This window comes from Poecilia mexicana, unplaced genomic scaffold, assembly GCF_051168715.1.
Source record: "Poecilia mexicana isolate PSO_F unplaced genomic scaffold, ASM5116871v1 scaffold_6, whole genome shotgun sequence".
Classification (NCBI taxonomy): Eukaryota; Metazoa; Chordata; class Actinopteri; order Cyprinodontiformes; family Poeciliidae; genus Poecilia; species Poecilia mexicana.
This window is the reverse complement of record NW_028263375.1, coordinates 22,004,840-22,017,609: the sequence shown is the minus strand read 5'-3', so window position 1 is coordinate 22,017,609 and position 12,770 is coordinate 22,004,840. Positions and strand designations below refer to the sequence as shown.

At 38.3% G+C, this 12,770-nt stretch overlaps 1 protein-coding gene across 2 annotated transcripts in view; it reads left to right on the top strand.

Moving 5' to 3' along the window:
- Nucleotides 1-12,770, top strand: part of galnt18a (UDP-N-acetyl-alpha-D-galactosamine:polypeptide N-acetylgalactosaminyltransferase 18a) — a 133,878-nt gene that overhangs the window by 95,521 nt on the left and 25,587 nt on the right. For both annotated transcript variants that reach the window (XM_088006409.1, XM_088006410.1), the window contains exons 7-9: nt 864-1,049; nt 2,575-2,712; nt 10,223-10,318. In XM_088006409.1, coding sequence (XP_087862535.1) covers nt 864-1,049; nt 2,575-2,712; nt 10,223-10,318 — 420 coding nt within the window. The remainder of the gene's footprint in view (nt 1-863; nt 1,050-2,574; nt 2,713-10,222; nt 10,319-12,770) is intronic.

Here is a 12,770-nt window from a genome sequence, read left to right as displayed (position 1 = left end):
CCTGTTCCTGTCGTCCTGGTTTGGGAGTTTTCACAGCTTGTCCTTGACACGTCGTCTTCTGCTGCTGCTGCAACAGCTCTTATAAACAGATGCTGCAGTCGGAGGAACACATGATGAGGACTCCCAAGAGTTCTGCACTTTACTTTTTATTAAGTGTAGGATATCCTGGCCAGAAACAACTTTGTTCTTATTCTTTCCACCTTCAGTAAAAGTAGAAATTGTTCCGTTCCTGTAGGTTATGTATTGGCCTTAAGCATATGCTTAAAGTAAGCTAAAACTGACTTTAAACTGTTTTATTTATTTATTTTTTAAGCAAAAAATTATCAAGATTTATGTCAGCGATCATTGCTGACAGACCCTAAAATATAAAATGTGTGTGTGCACATGAGGCACAGACTCAAGACATCAGTGTTTTTATAGATGGATTTGATCTGAGTGAGAATTCAGATAAATTCCTTCCCCGTTCATTTGTGTTGTTGTACAAACAGGGACTTATATTTACCTTTTTTTTTTTTATATCTAAGTTGGAAAAAAAAAATCTAACATTAAAGTACCTCTGGTGGACTGTACGTTCGTTCTTATTTATAGTGAATCCTACACGAAGCTGTCGTCGTGCTAGCTTGGCTTTGCTCACATATTTGACAGCTTTCCACTGTCAACAAGGTGTAGAAAGGTGGAAAAATAGCAAAGCACCTAGATGAGCATTCTCATCTTACGGCTCTGTTACGCTTCTGTTAACAGGTTGAGTCAACGCATTCGAGTAGTTAATCTGCTTCTTTCAACTCGCTCCGACTTGGCAGGTGCAGAAAACACCTGCTGTTTTTCATTTTGAACTGCCAAACAGCCTCTGATTATCCCAACAGGTGTGGCAATGTGGGGGCAGCGTGGAGGTCCTGCCTTGCTCCAGGATCGCCCACATCGAGCGCGCTCACAAGCCCTACACGGAGAACTTGACGGCCCACGTGCGGCGCAACGCTCTGAGAGTGGCTGAAGTGTGGATGGACCAGTACCGGAGTCACGTCTACATGGCCTGGAACGTCCCACTGCAGGTGAGCAGCTGCTTGGAGTGTCATTCTCATGTTATTTGTGGGTGAAAGACTGCGGGTTGGTGGAATTGTGTATGTGCTTTTTTTTTTTTTTTTTTTTTTTTTTTTGCATTGAGGAATCTTCTAGCAACCACATTTAACTGGATTATTTATTTATTTATTTATTTATTTAATGTTCTCTCATCTGCGAGCCAAGCACTGCCCCGTTCCTGAGTAAAGTAGCTTTTTCTTACCTGATTGATGAATAAACATTTGAACAGTGTGATTTACTGACAAAACATTTTGGGGGGGAAATTTCGCAAAACTTTGTGAATTCCATTAAATTATTAAAATCTTCCAAACCAAGTTCAGGCTTACTTTATCTTCATTTGCAATCTTTTGATTACCACGGAGCTTTTTAAAACAGAAACGGTGCAGCGTCTAAGAGTTTCCACCTCTAGACTTCATACAACACAATGAAGTCACATCAACCATCCATTTTCTAACTGTTTACATTCTCAGGCCACTCAGCTGGACCTTATTTTGTCATCACAGCTGCCTTCATTCTAACTGACTCAACAAGGTGTCTGAAACTGAGGTTTTGGTCCCCAAATAGGTCGCAGTTCCCAACAGTTGCTGCAGAATTGTCGCCTGCCTCTCAGTGGTGCAAATGTCCATTTCCCCCCCACCACATCCCAGCTGCTGCTACTAACTTCATGTCATCTAAAACAAGTCTCTAACCTTTTCTGTTTCGACATATGACACTAACAAGGCTTTTTTTGTCCTAACAGCTTCTGCTTACTGGATATTTTCTCTGTTTTGGACAATTGTCTGCAAATCTGAGATTGTTGTGTGTGCAGTTTCTGAAATATTCAGTCCAGCCCAACAGCAGTGCCACAGTCAAAGTCCCATAAATCACCTTCTGCATCCTGATGCTTTGAACTTCAGAAAGTAATTTGCAACATGGCTAGACGCATAAATGCAATAAGTAGGGCTTGGTTGATTGGTTATTTGTTTCAGCAAGCAGCTACCGATCAAAGAACTTTAATGTTTTATTCAAGAGTAATAGGAAAAACGTTTTCTGTCAAAATTGGACTTCAGTTTTGTTTTTTAATTCATGGTATATGCTGTCAGTTTTTTTCCCCACTTAAATCCATTCTGAAAAATTAAATCAGAAAGTTATCAGAATACTTTGTTAGTTAAGGCTCCCTTAACCATCTGCTGCTTAATAGCTTGCAGTCATCATTCCTTCTTTTCTAACAAAAATGGGTCTTTTAAATGAATGCCGTCCCCCCAGGACTTTCCTCTCCAAACATTTATTGTCCTCTTTGGGCTCCTTTATTATTTAAGGCTCTCAAGTTGGCCTCGTAGAACTGCTGCAGAGCTGGAAGGAGCCGGCGGCCCTGAATTCAGCTGCGCGATTACTGCGGCATTTCAAATCTGAGGGTCGAAGCGCATTGTATTTTATCGCACTGCTTGAGGTCGCAGAGTATTAGTGAAAAGCTAAAACTGGAAAACTAATGTGCTTGTGTTTACTCCTTCCCCTTAGAACTCAGGGATAGACATCGGGGACATTTCTGAGAGGAAGGCCCTGCGGTCCCGACTCAGATGTCGACCGTTCAGCTGGTTCCTCTCCAACATCTACCCAGAGCTGCGCTCGTACAGCGACACTGTTGCTTATGGAGTGGTAAGTTTCCTTTAACAACCCTGATTTCGGTGAATTGTAGTCTGTATGTGAATAACGTTTGAGGCTACAAAGACTCCCCACAAAACGGCTTCATAGACTTTTTGGATTAAATATCAAGGCAGCATAAAATCACAGCGCTGCACCATAATTTCCCTCCGCACCATAATTTCCCTCCGCCTCAAATCCCAGCTCCTCCAAACAGGAAATGAAGTATTTGGTGCCATTCACATTTATCATGAAAAAGTGGCCATTTTTATTCTTGTTATACATTTAGACTCTAATACTTTCAAATCAGATTTAGTCTTTTCAGAGACTCTAATTTTCCCCTTTTTCAATTAAAGACATTTAATTAAACAGTTTAATTAAATCTATAGGACTCGTACAATTAAAAATGCCCAAATTAATGAGTCTCTGTTACATTCGAGCCTTTCATAAATGGGTTGGCACGCTGCCGATAAAGCCTATAATTGTCTCTGCTGTACGCAGGATTCTCAAGTTTTATTCCTGGAGTCTTTGACCGTGCTCCACACCACTCAGCACTTACAGTATTTATATCAGTATTTGTAATGTACATACAGTTAATAAAACCTTTTTTTTTTTATAGTGATAGCACTCTTCAGTGGGGTTGAAGGGTAATCGCAACTTTGGTTTTACGCTGACTTTCTAGGAAAAGAGCTCAGCGGGAATCCGCGGGAATTGCTTGTGTGTTTTAGGCTTTTTCCTGGTTGAGAAAAGCTTTAATTCACAGCAACCTGGACTCTTATCTGGACCCTCAATAAAGATGTAAAAATAGTCCAACATTTAATTAACCTCTTATTGCCAGAGAAGATGTTTATTCTGAAAAGCTGAGAAATGTCCAACCTTGAAGTTGCCACATTAGTAAATAATTGTTTTAACAGTGATCCTTTTGCATCCACAAAATAAATGAAAACAAAGTATATTTTTAATTTGAACTGTACCTTTTTAAATTGAGAGCTTCAAGAAACCTTTTCTTTTTTTTTTTCATAATGCGTGGCTGAGCTCTGCTTCATGAGATCAAAATAAGTCGTGACACAATGGCCCATTTATCTTATCCTTGACCACTAAATCAGACACACACTGAGCGACACAGTAAAAGCGAAATCCACAAGAAGCCTGCAGCAAAGGCTGGCTTCTTGTGGACACCAGTTCCCCATAAGTCACAACATATCATATGAAAAGCTAATAAAAGCATTTGCATTATTAACTGGTTTACATCTGTTTGGTTCCTGTAATTGTACCTGCTCCTGTAATTGCACAGGAACGGATTAGACGAGTCTAAAACTGGGGCTGAAAATAGACCTATAAACAAATTACGACCAGACATGCTATTCAAGCAATGGTAATTAAACTGTAATCTTCACATTCACGTCCGGTGCAACACCTGAAATGACAGGTAATCAATGCTGCCCTCCCCAGTCTGGATTGCCAGTGAGTGGTATGAGAGCAATAGTTTTTACATCTATTGATTTTGCTCTGCTGATTTCTTCAGTGGTCTGTGTGGTGATTTCTGCATCACTGAGAAGTGACAGTTTTTTCCACCCCTCTGGCTGCTCATCCTGAGACGAGACGGAAAAAAATCCCTAACCTGTCTGTTCACAAGATGTTTTTATTGCTGCGCAAGACTCCTGGTTTTATCTTAATTGTGTAAACTTCACAACAACTAAAAACCTCTTACTACACGAAAACAGTTCTTGATACAAGAATGAACTTTTTATTTTAATTTAACCTACTTATCCTATGTTGTCTCTACTGACTGTATTTAAGCAGAAACATTGCAAGAGGGCAAAAACACTGGTAGGGTTTAGATAGTTGCAAAAAAAAAAAAAAAACTGCCTTTGTGCAGTCATACCTCGTTAAATGAAAACTTTTAAAGAACCAAAAGGCTTGCTGCTTCAGAGGCACCTGGAGTCGAGCCTTTGTCCCGAGCAGAAACATGTGTTATAAGTCAAATGCAAATAAGTCTGGTCATAAATAAAGCAGGAAAGTTTTAGTCTGATTTACTTCAGATATTGGAGACAAAAAGTTTAGTTATTGTTCATATGCATCCATGGTAATTTGATATAAATCGTGTACTGAGCTTTTCTAAAGTTTCTTCCTGATCTTGGTGTTGCATATCAGCAGTCAGACAGGAGGGCGACTTTATATTAGGGGTGCTGATGAAATGAGACGTGGAAGAGTTGCCTAAATCCAGATGTTTATTTGTATTTTTAGTAAAATTGTGGTTCATTTGGATGCTGGCTGAACAGCTCGCCAGGTGCATTTTTTTTTTCTGGCCTTGCATCAGTCATGTTCAAACATGCTTTCAGACAATAATGTTTGCCATTTTGTTCACTCGTCTGGGAGTCATACCCTTAAGTCATCTTTAAATTACCAAACCATTCCTCCACCAAGAAAAACTAAAAATCATATCCAAATAAAACATTCGCAAAGAGATTAATATTGGTTTTATACTTTTTGGAGATTTTGGTGACCACATACAACCTTCTGAAATGTTCCAAATAAGATTAGTCTGTTTCTTATTTTTTGTAATCTGGCTGCCCGGGAGCAAATTTTCTGTAGGTCCTGCCAGTGTTTTAGAAGCTGAATTTTAAGGTAAGTGTTTCCTTTGAGGCTCACTCAGCCTTAGTACCTTTGAACAAGAAGTTGATTTGCCAACTTATGTGTGGACTTGACCTCTGACATGTGCATGGAATGGATCAGGAGCAGAAATCCCTCAGGGGATCAATAACGTATCAGATTATTGTGAATTGCCTTTTTGATACGTGACACCAACATGACACATTATGAGATAGAAAGCTCTGATCAGCCCTCAAAAGCTCGAGCACTACGCTGAAACCCCTGCAGGACCGTATGTGACATGATTGCAGAAGAGCACAGAGAGACCGTGGGATGCGGTAAGAAATCCGAAGCAGAGATGAAGTCCTGATCTTGGAGCTTGAACGATAACTTGTCTAGAGACGGAGAAAAAGAGCTCTACATAGGACAGATATTTGCAGTAAATGAAGAAATGTCATTCGAACTACCCACTCATCTAAAACTCCGAATTTGGCACGTAGTGGGATCTGATTTAGTAGACATTTGATTCATCTCAGAATCTGAATGTGCATATGATGCTGTCCTTTATGAGGAAGACGAAAGGTCATGCCAAAGATTGTGAAGGATTAAGCAGGCATTTGTATTCAAATCATCTCTTTTAAAAGGTCACTTGTATGACAGAGTTAAGACGGATCCAACAGACTATGTACCGTTCTCAGGATGTAAATAAAAGATTCACAGCAAATCCTTTAGAGGCAGTCGTCGTTTTTGCAACTTTTCGTTGGTTCTGCTTGGAGCTGCATGTATAACTTTGTAAAATGTGTTATAAAACATAAAAGGAGAGATGGCAAGCTCCAAACAGGCTGAAACACAGCTGAACATTGGCAGAAACTGATGACAGCATGTTGGGAACACAAGACTCTTACATGAATGCATTGCACAATGGCTATGTCAGTAGAAATTAAGAAAGTCTTCTGCTCAACACAATTTATAGATATGGCATATCAGCACCCAACCCTGGTATTACAAATGATCTGTTTGTATCTGATTGACTACTTTACTAAATGACAACTTGGGACCAATTCCAATTTTAAAAAAGTTAAATTCTAGCACCACCATTAAGGCAGATGTACTTTCTCATCTGATTCAGTCCAGTTGCTCAGTTGCATATTTCTTAGTAAAATGTGGAAACGGTGAATAGAAGCAGCTGAAAGTCTCACTTTTCCACTCATAATCGGTTCATGTGTTAGTCCTGATGGTTTACTTCTTCTACACTTTGGAAGTCTATATGTAGTAGGTTTGTCATATCATTCCCACTAGAAAGTCACCAAAGCCAATGACTTCTGGCGTTCGTAAGGGAAGTTCAAGATGAAAAGTACGGCTGGCGTGCAATCTGGATTTGGCTCACACAGAGAAAAATAAGTTACTGATGCAGCCAGTTATCCAGGGTCAAAGCTCGGAAGAAAGTTTTAGAAAGAGCGGCTACTGAGAATTTCAATTGAATTTGAGTCAATGAAGTGATCTGCGAAAATAGCAGCTGGCAGAGGACACCCAGAAGGCACCGCTCTCTGGATCCAGTCATCTCCTATAACCAAAAAATGTTTTTCTCACAACCATTTCTCCGTCAATTCAGTGGGCACACTGAGCGTTTTTAAAAAGTCACAGCCTTCCTGTGTGTTATCTCCTACCAAATCCATCCCTTTTACACCATAAAAGAGTACATTTGAGATGATGTGGAAAAGAATATTTACATCATTGATCAAGTCATGTGGACAAAAGTTTTCAACGTCTTTCTGGATCTATGTGGTGGGTTATTGTACATGAATGAGGATGGCAGTCTGAAATTATGCGCAGCAGAATCTGTGCCTCAGCAAATGTTCTCATCATAGCCAAGGTTGGGCCAGTAAAATATTGCTCAGACGTTTTCTTCTTTTTTAAAGCATAAAAGAAATCTGCCTTTCAAGCTGCACCTTAGGCCATCTTTTTGTTCCATCACAGGCTTTTCCCAGCTCAAAACACTCTTGACAACTATCTCATCAGAGTTTGACACAGGCTATGGGCGGAAACGCGTACTAGTAAGGACAAGGCAGGGAACATAAAGACCAGCAGAATCGCATCCTGCTTCCTTTTGATATGTATTTTTGTTTCCTAGATGTATAATTGATCTGAATGTAAAAGTCTCTTCAGTTCATTGCCCACTTTTGCTTGAATTACACAGCTTTTTTTTTAGCAAACTGCTTCTATCATTTAGATAATCTGCACACTTGTTTAAGGCAGTGGCATGCATCTGTAAACCTGACACCATTTCTGAAATGAGGGAGAGTCGTTTAATATGCCTTGTTTCTTTTTCTGAAAAAGGAAAAAACAAAAATCAAATTACGCCTGAAGGTTTGCTCTTAGCAACAATTTATGTAATTTGATCAATTAGTTTGCGATCTTTTCTGTGGCGTCCAGCCAAGCTAAATGAACGGGCTGCAAATCCAAATGGTGATTTTTCTTTTTTGAAAAATTTCTGTACAGCTGCCAAAAAGAGGTGAAGGTTAGTTGAAAGTGTGTGTGTGACTTTCTGCTAGGAGGCAGCAATTATCCTGCACCGATTCCATTTATTCCCATTTTAGCCACCCACTTAGAGCCTTGTTGTGCACCGTTCTGCCATAATGGATTAATTATTTTTGCAAAAACATCAAAGGACAAAACAAAAGAAAAACAGAGATGCCATAGGAGGCAGTTTTTTTTTTTTGCTTAATTAAAAAAAAGAATAAAAGTAACATCTTAAAGTATAAAGTTTAAAGGAACATTTTCACCCAAATGTTTAATGTTTGAGAGGGTTTGTCTTATTTTAGAGTTTGTCAGGCGTGCCTGAGATTAGTCGGTCTGTCTATTATCCATCCATCCATCCATCCATCCATCCATCCACATCCATCTCTCCCAGGGGTCTCCAACTCTGGTCCTTAACATCTACTGTCCCGCAGGTTTTAGATGCATCCCTGCTACAACACACCTGAATCAAATGAAGGCCTTTGCCAAATTTGATGACTCATTAAAGAGGTTGTGCAGTCACATGATTTAGGTTTGTTAGCTTAGGGTTGCATCTAAAACTTGGAGGACAATAGATCTCAAGAACTGGTATTGGGGTTTCCTAATATGTCCTTTTTGTCTATCATGTATCCGTCTGCTTGTCCATCCATCCTTCCATCAAAAAGAAAATTGTCAAAAAGGAATTTCATCATAAAGAACTCGAGGCAGCCCCGTCTTGTAGAGCAACTGTAACCAGTGAACATGTATAAAGTATCAGTGCTGTGGGAAGCTCCCCTGTTGCTGTGCTTTATATAGCAAATTAGATCATGACTGATTGTTTCTCTGTGCCAGGCATCATTTAGAAATTAATAATGTTCCCACTGAGGCAACTCGTATATAAATGTACGCACAACCTCATTCTCTTTAGATATAAACACATAGATCATGTTCCTGCACAGAACAGCAGGTTATTTATTAAAGGTATAACTTTTTAAGTAAACAGTGACTCAAGTTTTTAATATTTTACTCAATCCAGTATTTAGTGGAATTGCATGAAATTTAACATCACTTTTTCCAGAATGTATGTGTACCAGTGTGCTTTTTTTTTTTTTTTTTTTAACTCTTATTTGCTGCTGAGGTTCAAACATTTCTTACTGAAGGACAAATAAAGAATTTTCCATTACACATGTGGACAAAAATGTTTGTACCCCTCTGATGATGACCAAAAACCCCACAATAGACACTGAAATAACTTGAAACTGACAAAATCAATGAAAAATCATTTTTAAAAAAAAGAAAATTAACCAATGAAAATCAGACCTTGCTTTTGAACTCTTTCAACAAAATCATTTTTAAAAACTTGTAAAAAGACTGAACATAATTTGACTATGGGGCCATGTTAAGCTAATCTGTGTCTACTAATTAGCATAACAGGTGTGTCCAAGCTTTAAATCGGGCAGTCTGTCAATTTAAAGGGTGACAAGGAGTCGGTTTTCTATTTGGTGACATGGTGTGAATCGCACTAAACATGGACGACAGGAAGGAAAGGAGGGCGTTGTTCCAGGAGATTAGAAAGAAAATGTTATGAGCCCTGATCTAAATCATATTGAAATGTAACATCTGGAGGAGGCAAACCTGAAGCAGCTGTGCCATTTTCTATGGCTTGAAAAGCCTTACATTGACTCCGTTATACATATTTTTTGTCACTTTGGCCAAATAGCTCAGTCTTTGTACGATCTTTTCACAAAATGTTTCTCTGTAAGGAATTTTGCTTGTGCATGTGTGCAGCTACAAATTTCAGTCAAGCTTGAAGGTGTCACTTTGGGAGCAAGAACTTCATTTCTGGTTTTTCATGGTGATGTAAAATGTATTTATTTGATCCCGTTTGTATTTTTATTGACACGGTGTGAACTAAGAAAAAGCCACAATAAATTCACATTTTTGCACCTAGCTTCTGCAAATACTGTGCAGGGTGTGTATTTCTGTCTGTCACATAAATTATCCCTAGCCTGAAGAAATAAGTCATAAAACATAAACAGAAATAAGACGTGAAGATTCTTTACCATTCAAATCAAAAGCAGGACTGTTTTTTTTTTTTTTTTTTACAATTTTGAAATGTACTCTGTTAACAAAATTTAAATACCAACACAGGATTTTCCACCTTCCTGTGAAATACACTAGTTTAAGTTACTGCACACCATAAAAATTGTAGTTAATCAGGAACAAGAAGCATACGAAACAAGATGCAATGTGATTTACGTTTTATTCCCCAAGTATTTCTAATAAAATTAAAATTTGAAGTGTTGAGCAGTTTGTTAGCAGATTTGTCCTCCACAATACTTTCTCCTTTTTAAACGTGTTCAAACATTATTACTGTAACTCCCATTCTGCCCCCGCTTTCCTTTTTGCTTTATTTTGCTTTTCTTTTTTTCCCCAGCTAAAGAACAGTCTGAGAGACGAGCTATGTTTGGACCAGGGGCCAGACTCTGACAACATTCCCATCATGTATCTTTGTCATGGAATGACACCCCAGGTGAGTGAGTTTTCGTTCCCAAGCCATTCTATTCTCATCTGTCAATTAGATCTCCTGAAGCGGCAGCAAACACCGATCACACGGGGATCCAAAGGTCTGCAGCTGATAGTCGGAGGAACTTCATTATCTGTGATATTTTGAATAGGGGAATTAGATTGAGCAACCTTTGCAGAATGTTGGAAGTGATTTCTGAGTAAGGTTTTGGACTCGTCTGTCCAGAGAACATTGTTTCAGCAGCCTGTGGCAATGTGTGTAAAGCACAATAAAAAGTAAAACTTTAAGCCGTAATAATGTCAGTTTCAAACAAGTAAATCTGCTGAGTAACAATGTTCTAATTATGTAATCTAGTGATCACTCAGCAGCAAGTGCAAATGTAACCCATTGAAGTAGGAGCATATGTTGAGATATCCTAATTTGTCTCACACCACAAATTAAGTTTATTACTCTCATCAGAAATAATTTAATTGTTTTTTTTTATTCATTTTATGTTTACATGTATATGTGTACGTTGTTTTTTTTTTCCGTTTACTTTTTTTTAATATCATAAACACCCAAATTACCAAATTTGTCACATAAAGATAAACGTTGCCATAGGCTGTCCCATTTTTTTTCTCCATTTTCTTTCAGTAAAATCCATTCAATAATGTCTTTTTTTATATAAATATTAGTGGCTTCTTCCTTGAGGACAGCTGAACAAAAAGGCATTGCATTGATTTATTATTGTTCTCTAAGCTTTTTCTAGGTCTTTAGCTGGTAAATGGTCGATTGCACTTAACAGCTGGTTGCTAAATTAGTTTGTCTGTCGCCTGCTGCCAAAGACAGCCCTGAGGACCAGTAAAGCAAAAACAATACTAAAAAGGCTGTGGAGTTTCAAGGAAGAGCATATTTGAACTTTATTTTATTTATGTTTTATGGGCCTCCTAGTTCAAGTAAATGGTTTAATCTTACACTTGGTCACAGATGATTTGGAGTGGAAAACATTATTGTCATTTTGTGAAATTTCGCCACTATGGGAATACATTTTCTTTTTTTTTTAATCTAATTCAAACATAACATATTATTGAATCATCATGATGTGTTTTGGCTTTTTCAGTTCAGTTCAGCCTTTTTTTTTTTTAGCTCTTACAGCTGAAGTAGCAGAAAAGTTATGAGGGAGTAAGCGAGGCCAGTCATCTGCTCTATCAGCTCACTGCAGATTTAGACCTCTTAGTTCCAATGTGTGACTCTAGCTGTGCTTATGGCCTGCCTAATGGAGACTTCAGAAAAAAACAATTTAAAAACCAGCCCACGTTTTCACGACTTTGGTCTGCAGCGTAATGAAAAGAAAACTGTCCATGTTGCATAAATAGTGCTACGAATTAAGATGTAGACTTCTATACGTTGCAGGCCTGGTATCTGGAAGAGCTTTGTCTCCTTTGTCAGTAATGTTAATAGCGTTGACCGGCACATTGACGTCTGAAACAGCGGTTTGTGCATTAATGCGTCTCTCCTTTCGTTTTGCCTCTCACATGTACTCTGCTCCGCATAATCAGCAGGTACTGATAAAGGAATTGATTTGTATTGGTCAATTTTTCTCCCACTGCCATTGCTGTTTACCTACTTCTCTGAATACTTCTTGCACTTTCTCTCTCTTTTTTTCCCTCCAGGAACAGCTTCTTTCGAACGATTTTACTTAGTTTGACCCCAGTAGATTCATACTTGAAATGTTTTCATATCCACCTCATGGATTTGGCTCAGGCTCATTATGAACAGGACAGACAGAAACCCAGTAAATGTATTCAGCCTCTGGCAGAGCAGACTGCCTTCATTCCCAGTTAACTAAGACCTATGGGCCATCTTTGTTCCAGTTCTCCAGGGGACCAGATGATGCATTAATCTCCATCTATGACCTATGAGATGATTGTGTGTTAAAGTTTGAGTGGCTTGTTTTGCCAAATTACCTGTAAGGCTTCTTTAAAATTTTATTTGAAACCATAATTGTTCTAAATTTTTCTCAACAAACTTGAAATGCTCCAAACATTCAATTTCTTATCAGAGAGCAAGAGAAATAAAAAATAGAAAATTAAACCCACTTTATTGCAATTTTCTTTTTTTATATGCAGTGCATGTCTGAAATATAATCATGCAAAATGTGCAAATAGCACCTTTCAGCTCCCAGCAAAAATGTGTGAAAAGTCTTGAAATAAGTTCATAATTTCTTGCAGTAGCAAAAGTCCGTTCTGAAGTTTTTGGAAAACTACAACCTTTTATTTTTAGAATTTCTTTTTAGTGAATGGAGGAACAAACTGTCTTATTTTTGTTTGTTTGTTTTGTTTGTTTGTTTGTTGGTTGGGGGGATTTTTTAATCAATGGAGTCAAAGCCTTTGGAAATCTTTTTTTTTTTTTTTATGGGGAAATTTGAAGGCCATCTGTCATTTTGACAGATTACGAGCCTTGACCACTTTGTGCAAAG